This window comes from Rousettus aegyptiacus, unplaced genomic scaffold (genome assembly GCF_014176215.1).
Source record: "Rousettus aegyptiacus isolate mRouAeg1 unplaced genomic scaffold, mRouAeg1.p scaffold_m13_p_15, whole genome shotgun sequence".
Taxonomy (NCBI): domain Eukaryota; kingdom Metazoa; phylum Chordata; class Mammalia; order Chiroptera; family Pteropodidae; genus Rousettus; species Rousettus aegyptiacus.
This window is the reverse complement of record NW_023416290.1, coordinates 59840217-59857374: the sequence shown is the minus strand read 5'-3', so window position 1 is coordinate 59857374 and position 17158 is coordinate 59840217. Positions and strand designations below refer to the sequence as shown.

The 17158-nt window shown below is 67.5% G+C and overlaps 1 protein-coding gene across 6 annotated transcripts; it reads right to left on the bottom strand.

Annotated features, from left to right (window-relative positions):
* Nucleotides 1-1304: 1304 nt before the first annotated feature.
* On the bottom strand, nt 1305-10761 carry RHPN1 (rhophilin Rho GTPase binding protein 1). 6 transcript variants are annotated; one of them, XM_036233131.1, is made up of 15 exons: nt 10611-10761; nt 7354-7469; nt 6229-6351; nt 5965-6040; nt 5300-5377; nt 4794-4918; nt 4507-4673; nt 4083-4276; nt 3517-3673; nt 3351-3443; nt 2927-3121; nt 2504-2580; nt 2154-2300; nt 1886-2047; nt 1305-1610 (listed from the first exon to the last, which is right to left on the bottom strand). In XM_036233131.1, exons 1-15 carry the CDS (start codon nt 10686-10688, stop codon nt 1446-1448), a joined length of 1953 nt encoding a protein of 650 aa, XP_036089024.1. In that variant the 5' UTR covers nt 10689-10761; the 3' UTR covers nt 1305-1445. The 6 variants fall into 6 exon arrangements, with proteins under 6 accessions (XP_036089024.1, XP_036089026.1, XP_036089027.1 ...); XM_036233133.1 differs by having other exon boundaries at nt 3351-3440; XM_036233134.1 differs by having other exon boundaries at nt 7354-9751; nt 10611-10714.
* Between the last annotated feature and the right edge of the window lie 6397 nt (nt 10762-17158).

Sequence of the window (17158 nt, the reverse complement as noted above, 5' to 3'; positions counted from 1 at the left end):
GGAGGGGGGCGGTGAATGCAGGGGCCACGTCCCGTGGGCCGCTCCTGTCTGGGGACCCCAGGGAAGAGACAGGGAGGACGCGGGAGGGAGGCGGCGGGGCCTCGGCCCGCGGGGGCGTCCTGGACCGCGCGGACCTGCTGCCCGCCCCGCCCCACAGGTCCCGCCTCCTGCGGCCGCTCGAGTGGGCAGCGGCTGCCCCCTGGTGGCCGCAGGGACCCACGGCCAGCCTGGCGTATAACCCCCATCGGCTCCGGCCCAGCGACTCTCCGCGTGGCTTCTCGCAGACCTGCCACCTACGCCCTTCCCACGCGGCCTTCCTCACCCCTCTCTTTGGGCCCAGGTCCCGAGCCGCCCTCCGCGGCACCCAGGTAGTGTGCCCGCCCATGACCCCCGGGGCCGTCCCCTTGTGTAAGCAGCCCGGGGACATGGGGACATGGAGAGCGCACAGTCCAGGAGCCCAGCGGGTGCCGCACGGGGGCGAGAGCATGGAGTCCGAGGGGACAGGGCGGGCTGGGGGCGCCCCTCGGTGCTGGCTCCGGTCGCTGGGGGACGAGGTAGCCTCACGACCACCTGCTCTCGAACTGGACGGACCGGCAGCCTCAGTGCTGGGACAGGGGCGCGGCTTGGCGGGATGAAACTGCGGGGCGGGGGCGGGACCAACAGAGTGAGCGACAGGCGCGAGGCTCCTATGCGGGTCGGGCCCTCCGCGCGCAGGGGGCGTGTCAGGACGAGGGGGCTTGGGACCTGAAGTAGAGAGGGGTCCGTGTTCCGTGCACAGGGCGGCATGACAGGTGTTGCAGGGGTGGGCCTTGGCGAGCATGCTGGCCGGGGGCAGGTGGTGCTGTGGGCACCCCAGGTGGCTGTGAAGGGAGGGAAAGGACGAGGAGGCTGGAGGGACCTTGTCGACCTGTGGGGTGCCTGGCAGGCACTGCGGGCCAGGAAGAAGCTTGGGGTGGGGCAGACACATCTCTGAGGGGGGCTGTGGACAGGCCAGCTAAGGGACTTCCGGGGCCCAACACAGGGGGCGTGAGTCTGGTCCGCGGACACGGCCCCACACCGCCCCCGCTCCCCCGCGGGCTGCTGCAGGCTGCAGGACAGCGTCTGGGCACCCCCACCCTGCCTGGGAAGCTGCCCTCCTCCGGACCGCGCAGCTCGGAGGCAGCCTCCCAGCCCCCGGGACTCAGCGTCCAGGGTGACAGTGGCACTTCCTGTGTGGCAGAGTGCCGGCCCCTGCACCGGGCTCAGACACACCTCGTCTGACACTGTCTTTAATGGGCACCTGGGCATTGGGCTGAGCAGCAAACAGGCCTGAGGGTCCTCTGGGGAGGGGAAGACACAAGGGTGTCCCCACGTACAGCCAGCGGGAGCCTGCGCGGGGGCCAGGTATGTGGGGAGCCCGCCCCTCACTGCCTCCCCAGGCGCCCAGAGGGTGAGGGTGCGGCAGCTCAGGGGTGGGAGGCTGGGGGCGGCCTCCCCGCAGTCTTGCCCCTCTTGGCCTTGCAGCTCCAGCCAAGGAGGGGCCTGGGGCTGGCTCGAGCCGGCGCGGGAGTCTCCCAGCCACACTCCTTCTGGCCTCTCAGAAGTCCCCGCAGGGCTGGCCGGCGATCCCCCTGCAGCCAGGGCAGACAGGCGGAGCGGTCAGCACCCGGGCCTGGCTCACGCGCAGCCAGCCTGGCGAGTGTGATGGGGAGGAGGGGGGTGGCGTGTTGGGGGTTATGTGAGGGGTGGAGGCTGCGGCACAGGTCACTCCTGCCCCGGCCACCCGGGGCAGGGCCACCGAGGGCCGGCCTCCTCTTTCCGAGGCCCTCGCAGCGTCTGGGGAGGCCTGGGGTCTGGAGGGCCAGGACCGGGAGCTGGGACCACCCCCAGCGGCCCCGGGGCTCACCGTGCCGGGCGGCTCGGTGCTGGGCAGCAGCGTCACCACCTGCAGGCTCACACCCTCGTCGCCTGCACCCGTCAGCTGGGCCACCACCTCGGCATGCTTCCACCAGCGGCAGGGCCGGCCGTTCACCGACACGATGTAGTCGCCCTCCCGCAGGCCGGCCGCCTGCGCGGACACGGGACGCTCGGGAGCCCCCCGCAGACCCCACCCGGCCTCTGGCCACAGTCCCTCCCACGGGCTCGGCCCCGGGGGGCGGGACAGGGGTCCTTACTGCCGCGTGGCCCCCCGGGACGACGGCGGCGATGAGGACAGGGGAGTCTCCCCGCAGCGTGAAGCCAAAGCCACTCTCCCCTCGGGTCACGTGGACGGGCCCCACCAGCCGCCAGCGGTGTTTGGCTGTGAACACGGACAGGGGCCCCTGGGGGCCGTCGGAGGTCAGAGGCTGGGCTGCTCCGTGGCAGAAGCCCCGGCCTATGACGCCCGCACTCCAACCTCTACATCCTGGGACAGAATGCAGCGGGGTGCCCGGCCATCGTCATGGGCCTCTCTGGGGGCCTCACCCGGGCAGTGAAATCACAAGACGGAGCCACCTGGCTAAGCCACCTGGGAAGGGGAGCTCACCAGCCGGTGGAAGATATCGGCCACCTTCACCTGGGAGAAGCTGGGGGCCCTGACCTCTGGCCTCCGGTGTGTCTTAGCTGAAAGGGCAAAGGGGAGGGCAGGGCTAAGCCTCGGGCTCATGGCCCCCAGACCCCTGGGACCCCATGGGATGCAGCTGGGATGCAGCAGCGTGGGCGGCGCCTGGCCGCCCCCCTGGGAGGAGGAACGGCGTGGGGTGTGGCGTGTGGCGGTGCCGAGGGGCTGGCCCACAGGGCAGGAAGCGGAGTGGGAGGGGTCACCTCCATGCGCCCTGCTCCGACTGGGGACTTGGGGCCCTCGGCCCTGTGGCTTGTGGACGCTGTGGCTGTACCCACAGCAAAGGGTCTCGGCCTACTGCCCCGCCCCACCCAGGACACACCCACCCGGAGGGGCCTGGCTGCTCACGCTGAATGTCGGGGGCCTCGGTGGCCTCGAAGAAGTCGTCCTCGAGGTCCAGCTCCGAGTACTTGGCCAGCGAGCGCCGCAGCGCCTGGGCCAGCACGGCCTGGAGCAGGTCGACCCTGCGCAGTGCGCGGCACACGGCATGCAGCCGCAGCGCCTCCTCCTGCCCCAGGATGGCGCGCCGCAGGTGGGCCTTCCCTGCACGGGACGGCCGCACGCGCTCACCACACGCTGCCCCCCACACGCTGCCCCCCACCCCCCTGCATCACAAGAGCGGGGCAGGTGAGGGCTTCTGGGTTCATCCTGCGGTCCACTGGCAGGCCTAGGAGGAGCTGCCAGGTGTGGACGGCCAGGCCGGGGAAAAGCCCCCCAGGACGTGTGCCTCTGCAGGCGGGATGGCCCTCCCTCCACCAGCCCCGCGCCTCACCCAGCTTCCGGCGCTCCTCCGGCTCCTGCGGCAGTGACGCGGCCGGGGGCCCGCGGAAGACCTGCTGGAAAGCCGGGAGCTCCGGCTCGGCTGCTGCGGTGGGAGAAGGCCGTGAGCCCTGGCCAGGGCCTCCGCAGGCTCGTGGCCCGAGGGGCAGGGCACTCACGGGGGCCGCCGCAGAGGGCCACGGCCACGTGGTAGTGGGCCAGGGCGCGGAAGGACTCGGCCTTGACGTGCACCAGCGTGGTCCAGGCGAAGGGCACGTATTCGCGGACGGGCGGCTGGGCCATGGTCCTGTGCACCAGCTCGTACTCGGCCGCCACCTGCCGGCACACGTGGCAGTGGGGCCCTCCGGGGACTGCAGGGTGAGCCCGGCCAGGCCCCACCCAGCACCCTGGCCCCACGTCCCAGGCCGAGCCCCGCGCAGGGCCTGTGCCCCCAGTTCCCGCTGCCTGTGCTGCCCCGAGGCAGGGACTGAGGGCTCTGGGCCCTGACCGGCCCCTCAGGGGCCAGGACAACAGCCGGCTTTGGAAACCAGTAGGAGACGTGGCCACCGCACACAGCCAGGACACCGGCGTCCTCTGTTGCGGGCTCTGCCCCCTCCCCTGGTCCCATGCCTGGGCCCCAATCACGGTCCCTGGGCCACTAAACCAGCGCAGCTTGGCCGGGCCCAGACGAGGGCCCAAGGTGCTTGCCCAGGGCTCCCTTGGGACAGGGGCCCTCTGTCCTTACCTGGGCAGCCTCCTGAGCCAGGTGCAGCTGGGCGAGGCAGTCGTGGGGGGCCGTGGGGGCCGGCAAGGAGAGGCCTTCGAAGATGCACTCCTGGGCCTGGGCGGTCATGAGCTGCTCCAGCATGCAGAGCGAGGCAGGGCTCATGTCGGGGCTTGGGGCGCGGGAGAACTTCTCCCTCAGCAGGCTGAAGGCCCCTGCGAAGGGGGTGCTCAAGGTAGGCACAGCAGGGCTGCCCCACACCCAGCCCTGGCTCAGGCGGCACCCTTGCACCCCAACAGGGCCTGCGGGCCTGGCCTGTCACACTAGGGCCATCCCATCCGCCTCCCTACCCCCTGCTCTGGCCCCGTGAACAGCGGGAGCCCGGGATGGGCAGACGCACGCAGCCTGCCCACGGCTGTGGGTCTGGGGTCTGCGCCGCCCTCACCAGCAGCCCTCTGAAAGGCCTCCGCAGCCCGGCTGGCGCCCTCGGGGCAGGAGCGGTCCTGGCGAGCCCCGATCTGGGTGTGGAGGGCTCCAATGTTGAAAAGCACACTGGCCTTCTCGAAGGCCAGGGCCCGCTGCTGGGCAGGGACCCCCGCGAGCGAGTCGTACCTGCAGGGGTGGCTCAGGCTGGGCGGGGTCCCATGGCAAGGAGCCGCATGGCTCAGAAATGGGGTGCCGGCAGGGGAGGCGGGCTGGGCCCCAGGGCACCCCACGCGTCCCAACCCCTACCAGTGGAAGAGCAGCCCCAGGCTCCGGGCAGGGGTGACGAAGCGCGCGTCCAGGAGGCAGAGCTGCTTGTAGTAGGCGGCGAGCAGCTGCAGGCCCGCCTCGCTCCGGCTGGGCGTCCGCACGGCCTGCGGGCAGGACCAGCTGGGCCCGCCGTCGGGCCCGCCCCGCGCCGCACACCGCCCGGGGCCCCCTCGGACACCGCAGCCCCCCGGGAGCACCGGGTCACCCTGGGCTGCTGTGGGCCGTGCGTGCCGCCCCAGGAGGCTGAGGAGGGAATGGGGGGCAGTGCCGGGGCGAGAGAACCAGGCGGGGTCCCTGGGGGGGGGGGCGCGGCACGGAGCGGCCGCTCCCGAAGGGCTGGCTGCGGCCTGCGGGCCTGGCCGTGCCCGTCTCCCGACGGTCCTCGGAGCGCCGTGCGCGGCCGCACGCAGCTGCACACGTCCGTCCGTCGCCGACGGAGCCTCATCTGCGAACTGCACGCGGCCGGTCTAGGGCGGGCCACCCACCTGCCGCAGGTCCGCCAGCTCCCTGATTTCCGCCTCGTAGGAGGCGCTGTCCTCTCCGAAGTGCCCGGAGATCAGCTCCTGATTGGGGGGGGGGGGGCAGGCGCTGGCCCCTAAGAAGGGCTGATGTGGGTCCCCACCTCTGGCCCTCGGGAACCCCCACCAGCGCAATGTGGGCCCAGAGATGGGGTGCTGTTTCTACTCGAATTCCCTCACCGACCCCCGTGGGGCCGGTACTGTGTGCCACCTGACAAATGGGGAAACTGAGGCACCTCTCCACTGGGCCTGTGGGACAGTGGCAAGCCAGCTCCCGACAGCCTGGTTGCTGAGCCCCCGAGGGCCCTGGGAACCGGCAGCCTTTCACAACCGGGCTCTGACTGGAGGGGGCAGCCACCGGCCAGCGGGACCCTCAGAGTCAGGGCCCCGGTGGCCAGCTCTGCCACACCCACCCCAAGGTGGACTCTTCTCCGAAGCCCGCCCACACAGAATTCCCCATAGCCAGGAAGGCTGGCACCCCCCCCCCCCGGTCACACTCCGCGCTCTGGGCCTCAGTTTCCTCATCTGTTCAACGACACAGCTGCCCCAAGAAGCCTCCAAGGTCTCTCCACACCCCAGCGCAGGGCATCCCCAGCCCGGAGCGCAGGGAAGGGCTCACCGGCCAGCCTCACCTTCAGGGCCGTGGACCAGTCCAGCTCCTTGGTCTCCTTCAGCCCCAGGGGGATCATGGGGACAGTGACCCCGTCACTAGAACCGGAAGCAGCAAGTGCAGACCGAGGCTGGACCCTGCTGCTCCCGTGACAGGTGGGACACCTCTCCCCGCCCGAAGCACGTCCTCGCACACCCACACACGCCTGCGGTCCTCAACGGCAGCCTCCCGCACGCACGCACGCGTGCACACCCCCGGGCCGGCCCGCGTCCTTGCACACGCGCACCTCCCGGCCGCGTCCGTGCCGCAGCTGAGCTCCTCCAGCTCCTCCTTCAGCAGCTGCAGGCTGGAGTTGACGTGGCTCAGCTCCAGGGCCACCGTCTCCCTGACCCGGGCGTTGCTGGTGGCTCTGGGGAAGCCAGGCTGCGGTGAGGCCCCAGCTGCGCAGGTGCCGCACGGCCCCGGGCCACACCGCACGGCCCTGGGCCACGCCGCAGCCCTGTCCGGCCTGCGCTCCAGAGCCCACGCCCAAGGCCCGGCCCCAGGGGCCAGCAGTGGGGTCCGGGGCCCGTGAAATGACCGCCCTTTCCCCCAAGTGCCCGAGGTTCATGCAGATTCCCATCCGTGTGTGCACATCCTGACTCGGGCCCAGGGCACAGGTGCCCTCCAGCACCCCGCCCTCCCCCAGGATGCAGGCTGTGCCCTTTGCAGACACCCCAAACCAACTCCCCTGGACTGGTGGGGTCAGACCCTCTGTGCCTCCATTGGGTGCCAGGCGGAGGGGCTGTGGGTCCCCAGGAAGGCCAGGCTGGGGGCAGGGATGGGGTGGGCAGCGAGGACAGTTACTAAGGAAAAGGAGGGGCCCGCCTTGGAGCCCCCGGCTGGCTCTGCGCTCACGGGCCGCGGTGCAGGTCGTCACCCAGTGAGCAGGTCAGGGAGGCCTGTGAGGGTCCGAGCACACGTAGCTCGTGCGCTCCCAGGGAGAGGGGCCTCTTCAGCCTGAAGGACCCTTTCCCAGGTCCCCAACCTTGGGACACTGGTCACCTGCCACAGCTCAACCTAAGCAGTGGCTTCTGAGAAGCCCCCCGATCACCGCAGGCGTATCGGGGGGCCCCACATTGCACACTGGCAGGAACGCCCCTCCAGCTCTGCTCCCGCCCAGCACAGAACCCAGCTGGCCCTGAGCTGCCCCCTGCCAGCGAGGCCCACAGGGCGGGGGCCTGGGTTGTCCACAGGGCTGAGGGGCGTGGCTGCCCCAGCCCCCAGCCCTGCTTCCCGAGAGCCTGCGCTGGTCACAGTCACCTGCCCACGTGTCCCTCCCAGACCATGACAGGCACGCTGCCTGGGTCGCTGCCTTGCCCCAGTGTGGCGGGGCTCGCGGGGGCCCCACAGGGACGGCGATCCTGCTCACCTGTAGAGGTTCTCGGCGCCCGCCCGCATCCGCAGCACCTTGTCCATTTGCTGGTGGATCCGGGCCCTGCGGCTCTGCAGGTGGCCATGCTGTGTCTGCGCCTGGGTGTCACAGCCCTGTAGAGAGGCCGCAGGTCACAGGCCAGGCCACCCTCTGTCAGCAGCTCACAAGCGCACCACGACCCAGGGCCAGGGACGTGCGTGCCTGGGGACCGCCTGGCCGGGCGCCGAGCAGCAGGGAGCCCCGGGCGCCACAGCAGGGGGGCGGGAGGCGCCTGAGGGCTGCCCCGGGGCCTCAGGGAGAGGCCGGCCCATTCCGCGGGGCGACAGCGGTGCGGCCGGGTCTGGGAGCCTCGGGCGGGTGGTGGCCGACTGCTCGTCCCCCATCCTTCTGCACGTTGGAATTTCCCCTTGTCGCCCCAGAACCCGCCCCACCCACGTGATTACTCCAGCAGCAGTTAGGCCTGGGGGGGCGGGCGTGGGCCGGGGGGCCAACAGGCTGCAGAGTGCTGGGGGCCCGCTCCCCACCCGCGGTGCTCCGCCCACGCTGCCCCTGGGCCCGGGCCATCCCAGCCGGCTCCAGGGGACCCTCCGGCAGACGCCCCCACCACAGGCCAGTGGTCGCTGGCCTCCCAGGCAGGCCCTCATCCGTGGGCAGCAGAGGGGCTGAGGGGACGAGACAAGACGCAGCTGTCCTGCTCTGCTGGCCCGAGCCCCTTCTCCGAGGTGCCTTCCACACCCGCTCTGCAGGAGGGGACGAGTGGAGGACCCAGGTCGTGGCCACGGTCACACCCTTCTCCTTGGGAAAGTCCACCGCCACCTCCGGCAGGTGTGCAGCATTCTGGGCGAGCGGCCACAGCCGTGCGCCTGGGGTGGGGTGGTCCTGTGCTGGACAGAGGCCAGCGGCTCAGCACGGCTGTCCTCTCCGGTGTCACATGCTCCTGCAGTGCGTAGGGAGCAGGGAGAGCCACAGCCCTGAGCCGGGAGCCGGGTCCGCTTTGAGCTCTGAAGCACCCCTCACAGCCTCCTGACACTAACGCCCCCTCTGGGGGGCCAGGCCAGCTTGAGTGACCTGGGTGGGTGGGGAGGTATGGGAGCCCGGTCTCCAGGGCAGCGGCCCGAAAGCCCTGCTCATGTCTGCTGCCCACACTGGTGATGCCGGCCGTGGTGAAGGGGTCCCCCAGCAGGGATGGGCGCAGACACTGGGTCATCAGCATTCACTGGGGGGCCTCCCCCATCGGGAAACCTGGCCTGGGCGGAAAGGGGTGGGGAACAGAGAAGTGACCCCCCCACACACCGCAGTGGCCCTGACAGGACAGATCCAGCGGCTCCAGCTGCCCGGAAGCTCGAGGCCCACGGCCCCCAGCAGCCCAGAAGGAAATGGCATGGGCGGTGGCCAGTCTGGGAAAGAGGGGCGGCGGTTACAGCAGCACGGGCCGGGAACAAACAGTGGGGGCCCCACACGCTCCACAGGCTCCCCCCACCTGTTGGTTCCCGGGGAGAGGCCCCCACGGCTGGCACATCGGCTGCCTCCTCTCTGAGCCCTTGGCTCTGTCTGCTGATGCCCAGCAGCCTCAGGGCCGGGCTGCTCTCCAGTGGGCGCTTACCTGGTGCCGGTGAGCCCCCACTGGACACCAGGGCCAGGTGTGCCCACTGGACACCGTTCTCATGGGCAGAGACACATCGCCCACACCGCTCTACGGGGGCCTTGGACCCGGGCGTGGCTCTCACGGGCATGGCTAGCTGGCCTAGCCTGACAGTGAGCATCGTAACTCGTGTGGGGCCGGCCTCACTCCAGCCCGGTGGCGGGGGTCACGTGAGACTCTCCAAGTGGAAGAACCACCTGGGCAACAGAAAAGAGGGGTGTGCGAGGGGGTGCGGGTCCGCGCCCGCCCACCAGCGCCCAGGCCAGGGCTCCTTGTTGGGACACAAGTCAGGGCACCCCGGCTGCTGGGTCACCCCGGAGAGAGCTGGAAACAGCTTCCGCCCCTACCCAGGGTGGTGGCTGGGCAGAGCCTGAAAGCGTTGTCCACTGGGTCCCCCGACACATCCGGCGCGAACGCCCTCCCAAACGCCCCACCCAAAACAACACGTGCTCCCTCCAAAGGCCACCTGCGGGCTGGCTGCCCGCGAGGAAGTGAGTTCGCGGAGGGCAGGCAGCAGGCTCCTCTCCCGGCACCGCCCGCGCGGCGGGGCCACTGGCCAGCAGGCTCCCCACTCACCCGCAGCAGCTCCTGGCACCACTTGGGGGCGGGCAGGGAGGAGCCTGCCCTTCCGGGGGTCTGGGCAGCATCACGGGGCCGTCACTTGGAGCCCATGTCCCAGCGGACACCCGCCTACCCGTCCCTGGAAGGCCAGGGCCCCAGGCACACGAAAGCTGAATAGAGCAGCCAGGTCCCCTGCGCAGGTGACATGGGAGAAGGAAGGGGGGTGACCCGCCACCGCACTTGCGGGCGCCACCGCTGCTTGGTGCCACCAGACAGACTGAGCGCCCTTGGAGACATGGGTGCCCCATGCCTGGCATGGGCACTGGGGCAGCCTCGGGGTGTCCCCCAGGGGGCTCCCGGCCTCCGTGGCACTGCCGCCTCTTTCCCAGACACGGACCCCGGAGATCACCCCGACACCCTTCCAGAGCTTCCCCAGTGCTCCTGGAAATGGTCCACTGTCCGCGGTCAGTGCCCCAGGGTTAGGGACATCGCAAGAAGGCAAAGGTACGGGAAAACGGGAAAGGACGAACTCCGCAGCTGTGAGCGTCTCCCGCCATTTCCCGTATCTCAGCCACGGGCAACTCAAAGTTGCATCAAGTACAGAGCTGCCCCGGGGCAAAACTGCACAGCCCCGGGGAGAGGGAGGGGACAGGAAACCTGGGAAAGGAGTGACAGGCGCAAGAACATACACGAGGGCCGTGGCTGACAGAGGCCAGAGCCCGACGCCGCCGCAGAAGGGAGCCCGGGGCGTCGGGGAGACGCTGCGCTGGGCTTGCCCCCCGCGCCCCACTCCTGGGTCGCACAGGCGGAGCCTGCAGCCTCTTCCCCGCACGTGACCCGGGACTGGCAAGAGAGAAGCCAGCGAGGGCCGGCAACGCGCTGGGCCCTCCGCCGGGCCTCAGTTTCCCCGGCGGTACGCCCGGCTTGCCTCCTGGGGCGAGCGAGGCGTGGGGGGTGCCGCCCGGGAGCCCCGCTGTGCGCTCGGACGGGGAAACAGCGCTGGCCCCGGCGCCCTCCCTGCAGCGCGCCCCGGCCCCGCGGGCGCGCCCACCTGGCGGTCGCCGCCGGCCGTCTGCAGCTGGGTGCGCTCGCCGGCGCGCGGGCCGCCCCGCCTGTCCTCGGGGATCATCGCTGCGCGCCTCTCGGGCCGCGCCCGCCTGCAGCCGAGGTGCGCGCAGGTCCCGCCGGGCGCCGCGCCGGGTCGCGCACCGTCTTCTCCCCGGGCGGCGGGCCGGGGGGCGGGCCGGGGGGCGGGCCGGGGGGCGGGCCGGGGGGCGGCACCCCGCGCCGGGCGTGCGAAGCTCGCCGAGGCCCAGTCGGCGGCGGCGCTTACTCCGAAGGACAGCGGCCCCGGCCAACCGGAGAGCGAGGGAGGCGGCTCCGCGCGCCCAGGCCCCGCCCGCCCGCCCGCGGGGTCCTGGGGGAATGCGGTCACCCGGGCAACCGCCCGGCCGGACGCCGAGGGGCAGGCACGGGGCCTGTGCTGCGCATGCGCTGGCGGCTCAGCGCGCAGCAAAGTTAGGGAAAAAAGGGGAAACAAAAAACAAAAAAACGTGAAACGTTAACTCTCAAAGGGCGCCGGTCCAAACTGCCTCCGCGCGCCTCCCCGCGCAGCCGCCGGTGCAGGCCCCGCGTTTGCCACCGTCCCCCGGCAGCAGGGACCCTCCGAGGAGCTCGTCCCAAAACGTTCACAATGGGGTTTTTAACGGTTTTGCCGAGCGAGCGCTCGTGCGAGTCCTTAAACAATGCCCATTTCGTCTGCGCTCGGAGACGCACGCCGGCGGGTCTGCACGGTCCGGCGGCCTGCCTCCGCGGGCTGCCTCCGGAATCCTCCAACTCCCACAGCCCACCTGTAGAGCCGACTCGCCCCCAGGACCAGCCCGCCTGCAGAGCTGGCTCGCTTCCGGAACCCGCGCTCCGCGCAGGGTCGCCCCAGCAATGCGCCTCCACCCGGGTCCCCTCCTAACTTCTCTACGTGCCCGGTGACTCTGGAACCCACTCGGATCTCATGTGGGGCTCACTCCACCTAAGAACACCCTCTGTGTAGGGCACGGACAGCAACCGAAGCTAATCTTTTATCACGTTGCTCTAAAGTTCCAGCCTCGCCCATCCTAACCCTCACCCCCCTCGCCTTCCGCCGTCCCTGGCGGCCCGGCTGCTGAGCCCTGGGCTGGTGCTCCGCCCACAGGCACACCTGATCCTGCCTTTGCCCAGAGCGGCCAAATCCTGTAAGCTAAGCTCCTCCGCCTGCCCGGGCCACCTGCCACAATAACAACGACAAAACGAGATGGTCGCTAACTCCAGGGAACAAAAAAAGCTGCGCGGGAAACAAAAGGCAAACAGAGCGCCACCTGACCGAGCTCGGTGCTGCTGTTTCATTGCCGCGATGATGTAGCCAAGACGTCCTGGCGTCTTGACCCCCACGGCAATTACCGCGTGACTCTGTTAGGAGGAGGGAGAGGTGCAGGGGAGGAAGGCGGGGGACGCGGATGTGAGAGACGCTGCGCCTCCATCCTCCTAAGACTACGTCAACACACGAGGCCTAAATTAGAAAACAAAATTCCCGAAGCAGAAGCCTGTTGTTCAGAACTGCGGAATTCAATAACGAGTAGTCACTCGAAGGCATTAAGGGGCTGTCCTCCGGGAGGGCCGCTGGGGCCCCGGGGGAGGCGGCTGTTTTGCTAAGTGGGTCTCTTGAAACTGCACCTTCAATAGCGACGGGATCCCGATGCTTGCTTTTTATTAAAGAGAGGACAACGAAAAACAGCCAAAATAAAACATAACCGTTTGGAAGTGAAAAGATAGGTCTAAATGAGGTTTGAATTAAAGTTAAAAGACAGTGTGCGACCTAAGGAGCAACTAGGAAATAAATAACATTATATGAAATGCAGGGAATAAACCAAAGAAAATTCTGCGAACTCAGGTAAGTCTTGCTAAGATACATATTACATAAATTAACCAAATCAAAAGAAAAAGGAGGAAATCACTAATGATTGAAAGCTAATGTCAGTCACATAGCAAGAAAGCTGAGTGAGGGAAAAAAAAAGGCCGATGAATCCCCAGGAGGCCCGATAGCGGAAAAAAGAGATCGTACTGGCTGGGGTCTGGCTCTTCCTGCCTGAGATTGGGGTGCAGTGGCTGAGCCGGGCTAGCGAGCTGTTCCCTGTCTTCCCCAGACCCCCGCTCGAGTCCGTCCCCCAGGTGGACCTCGAGGCTCGGGCGTGACCGCAGAGGCATCGGGGCCGGTTCTCCGGCCCCACGTGTACAGTGACGACGCTGCCTCTGGGCCGGTCCGAGTTCCAGGGAGGTGAAGAAGAACGAAGCACCGAGGAGGGAAGAACGCCAGCCCCGGGCGCCCGGAGCCGGGCCGCGGCCGCGCGAGGCTGCCGGAGGGCGGGGCGTTTTGTCCGGCGCACGCACTGCCGCAGAGAGAGAATGCGTGTGGGTCGCTGTGCGTGGGGACTCGCCTCGGAGTGAAACGCAAACACACCACTTCACGAAAGGAAGAGCGAGAACCGCACCCCGGGGAGACTTCGCAACTGTCAGAGAACTCGGCAGCGTTGCCCACGCAGCTCTCCGAGCCGAAACTCCCGACCCTCGCGGAGAGGCCACGGTCTGTTCGCTGGGGGTCGATTTCACCCCCACACACGTGGCAGACCCTGCTGGTGGCCAGACCCTGCTGGTGGCCAGACCCATCCTCGCGCCTCGGCCCTGGCCAGTCTCAGGCCAGAAGGTGAAGACCCCCGGCGCTCAACCAAAGAGTGCTTGAACTGTGGGGGGGCGCGGTGCGGTGCCAGAGGCTGAAATGGCCGTGACCGGGGGCGCACCTGCACGGTCCCTGTCCTGCTCCGAACGCCACTGGGTCGCCATGGTCTACAGCAGTCGCCTTCGTCCTGGTCCCTTCGCCAGTGACGGATCTACACCCATGAGCGTAGGGTGCGGTTTCAGCCAATGGGAAGAGGGCGGTCTTCGGGGAACTCTCCGGATTGTCCCGCAGGAGGGGCCCACGTCTCCCCTGTTGCCGGATGCTCGAGACACCGGGCACGGCGCAGCGGCCCCGCCTGTGACCTGACCGTGGCCGAGGCCGAGCGTGGCGGGGAGCCCAGGCCTTGCCCCTCCTCTGACTTCCGTTTGGTGAGAGAACAAGTCTTCCCGCACCGGTCACTTCGAGTCGGGCTTTCTGACGCTTGCAGCCAAGAGTGTCCCACAGGAAGATGTCTCCTCTCTCACAATGGGAGCCAGGGAAAGGCCGGCCCGGGAACAACGGGACCTCTCTGCAAGCCATCGGGCAGTCGGACTTCTGAAAGGCTGATGGCACACGGTGCTGACAGGGACGCGGGAAAGTGGGCAGTCCACGGGGCGGGGGCTGAAGCCGTCGAGGACGGTCCCCCAGAAGAAGCGCTTAAACCCCAAAACATTCATTCCCCCAGCTTCGGTGGGTCTGCTCTTAGATGTCAAGGCTTCTGAAGTAAAAATGTCAGAATTAATACAAGATGAAATAAACCAAAAACCTGGGCAACGACCCCAGTGTCCCCCAACAGAGGTCTGGACAATTCTGTGATGGCCTTGCCATGCTCTGGGTCGTAACGAGAGTGTTTGAGAATTAGTTTTGTGTGTGATCTAGAATGAAATCCGCGTGTTACTGCTCAGCGAGTAAAGCGAGTCCCATGTTGGTATCTTAGAAAGACACGAGGAAAACTCCTAGTGCGCCTGCTTGTGTAATTCCCAGAAGCACCAGTCGGTGGGCCAGCTGCGCCCCTCGGTGTGGCACCCGGGGGCTGAGGAAATGGTGGCTTTTCTCCGTGGACTGCTGCACTGTAAAAACATGCTGTAGTTTGAAGTTAAAAAAAAACTAGAGGCAAAGCGAGCAGATGGGAAGTGAGGCAGGGAGGCGACCGCTGGTGTGAGAAGGCGGGTGAGGGGCAGCGGCCGGAGGGGCACACGGGCCCCGGGCGGGAGGCGGACGCGGCCGGGCTGGAGGGGCACACGGGCCCCGGGCGGGAGGCGGACGCGGCCGGGCTGGAGGGGCGCACGGGCCCCCCGGGCGGGAGGCGGACCCGGTCGGCATTCTGCAGACGCGGCCCGACGTGCTCAGTGCAGGCGCGAGCGTCCAGACTCCCGGGTTGGGAGGAAGCTCGGGCTCCTTTATGAGTCCCAGATAAGGACCTGGCTGTCCCCAGACTTGCCGACTTGTCCACTCTCAGTGTCCAACCTCTGCCCTGGTGAGGACTGGCCATGCGGAGTGCCACAAGTGAACCGAAAACGCCATCAGGAGGAGGTGGTCTAGACAGAGAAACAGGGAGGAAATAGTTGATTCTAGAACATTCCCACCAGGCCTTGATTCAGCTGCTTTGCTGACCGCCTCTTCCCAGGGGGAGCTGACGAATTCGGGTTCAGGGTCTCTGGGTTCAGGCCTCAGTGCTGGGTGACTTGGTAAAAAGCGGTGGCCCTGACATAGGCTTCCTTTCCAGCCGCAAGTCTCAGTCAGGCGACAGAGCCGTTCCCACGCACACGAGGGGCCGGGGAGGCAGGCTCCGCAGGCCTGGGACCCGGGAGCGTCTGTCTGCTCGCCGCGGTGGCACGGCGCGGGACCGCAGGAACCTCGATCATGGCGGGAACAGCCGGCGACCCATCCGTCACGGGAGCGTCGCCAAGGGGTGCTAGAGAAGTGTTTGTAAATACGATCAACAGTTTTGTGTTCGTGAGAAAGCCATCCATCACTGGAAGCCAGAGTCGGTAAAAGATGTGCCCGGCTCGCTGGTGGGACGGGGCCATCAATCCCACCCACGCCGCGGGGTGGCTCGGCGCCGTCGCAGGCCCCAGGGAACAGACACACATATTTATTCTTATTCGAAGACGAGTCCACTGTCATTTGGGGCTGGGGGAAGGGAGAGCCACCGAGAGCATGGGCTGGCAGTGGGCACAAGATAAAAAGCCACTTGGGAACATAGATAACTCGTTAAAGCCCCCTCTGCCAGGGCGCCTCGCCCAGGGGACCTGGTGGGAGGGGCTGGGAGGGCACCGAGTGCCCATCACACTCTAGAACCTACCCAGGCAGGGAGGTGGCAAGCAAGTACACAGGGAGGAAGGGACAAGTCCCTCTCTGAGCACGGGAGGTGGCTTGTCTGCTGGCTTCCAGGGAAGTGGCACTTTTCGGGGATGAAGTCCAAGGATGGTGGGGGCAAATTATTGTCCTTACAGGCTGGCGAAGGGGCCTGGCTCCATGGGCGGTCTCCCGGCCATTTTGGGGGACTGGTTTCATCCTTGGCGCGGCCTGAGGCAGGGGTGTCTCGGTGGCCCCGCGGCCGGCATGGTGTCTGCAGTCACGCGGACTGGGCTGGCCCCGGGCAGACATGTTTTCCACCGCGGCCTTCCACGCACATCCCCCTGCCGAAGGACCGCCGCGGGCCGGGGAAGGCCGGGCGCTCTGCAGGGACGGGCCGCGGGCAGACCCCCGTGTGGGGGCTGCGCGTGCTGGGGGCCGTCTCAGTGGGCCGTGTGGACGGGCGTCAGAGGTGGACCCACGTCTGGGAGCTCGGCCAGGGAGCGCGAAGAGCCGGCGGGACCCCTACCTGTGGTCGGGGAGGCCAGGGGCTTCCAGCAGAGGCCCGAAGGTCTGACCACAGCAACAGAAAAGGCAGAGGGACAGGGACGTGGCCAGGCGCGTGTGGGGTGCGGAGGGCACAGACGCTCCTGCGACTGTTTCTCGGTGCGGGTGGCACGGGAAGGAAGGCCCCCGCTGAGAGCGGGCCTGGGAGGGCTGACGGAGGCCCCGGCGGGGAGGAGGACGGGCTAAGGCCTGGGGACGGGGCTTCCTGGCAGGGGCCCAGCGGGTGTGCGTCGGCTCAGAAGGCGGGGAGCTGGGTGGAACCAGGGTTGGCAGCGGGTGAGAGTGTCCCTGGATGAGGATTATGCCTCCCTGATAGCTTGTGACATGTACAAGAATTAATTCCAAGGACTCTCGTTCATTTGCGACCTAATCCAGGAGGATTCGGATTCTGGATGGAGGTAACTCTGCTGTCACTACGGAACACCTCGCCGTCAGGTGGTCTGGGACGTAATTTCTAAAATGTATTTGGCACTCGCCCAGCCAGTCAACTGCCTAAAGGCTCTTACTCTAGATCGGGGCCCACCGAAACGCAGCTGCCCCCGAAAGTGCATCATCGGAAAATATGCATCATTTATTTACCAAGCAAAAAGGGGGCATTATTCAGTGGAACCGAAGCCTCCTTCTCCCTGAAAACCCGCTTCTATTTTCCACGTATGACTAATTTTTAATCTCGGTGACTGAGCGGTAATGCCATTGTCACTGATGCTGACGATGGGGTTTTTAAGGAGCGTATGATAGATGTTGCCTTCGTGGCACCTTTTTTGGTTATTGTTCCTGTGGCGTTCTGAGTAAAATGAGTTCAGCCTCCGCGAGGCTCTAGCGGATGCGGCACGGCTGGAGATTAGATGCCATCTGTATGCAAAGCTTCCGCAGCTCGCGCCGCGAGGCCGTCCACCCGACAGAAGCCTCTGTCTAGCCATCACTCACCAAAGCGGGGAAACAGCTATTTACCCAACGCCCATTTGTTAGGAAGGCAGGAAATGGCATCT

Excerpts from the sequence above, each read along its gene's own strand:
- RHPN1 (XM_036233131.1), bottom strand. The coding sequence starts at position 10,688 with ATGATCCCCGAGGACAGGCGGGGCGGCCCGCGCGCCGGCGAGCGCACC. Across the intron at positions 6,352-7,353 it reads GGCGCCGAGAACCTCTACAG|AGCCACCAGCAACGCCCGGG; the intron begins GTGAGCAGGATC and ends TGGCTTCCCCAG. Across the intron at positions 1,611-1,885 it reads GCACCGAGCCGCCCGGCACG|GGGGATCGCCGGCCAGCCCT; the intron begins GTGAGCCCCGGG and ends CCCTGGCTGCAG.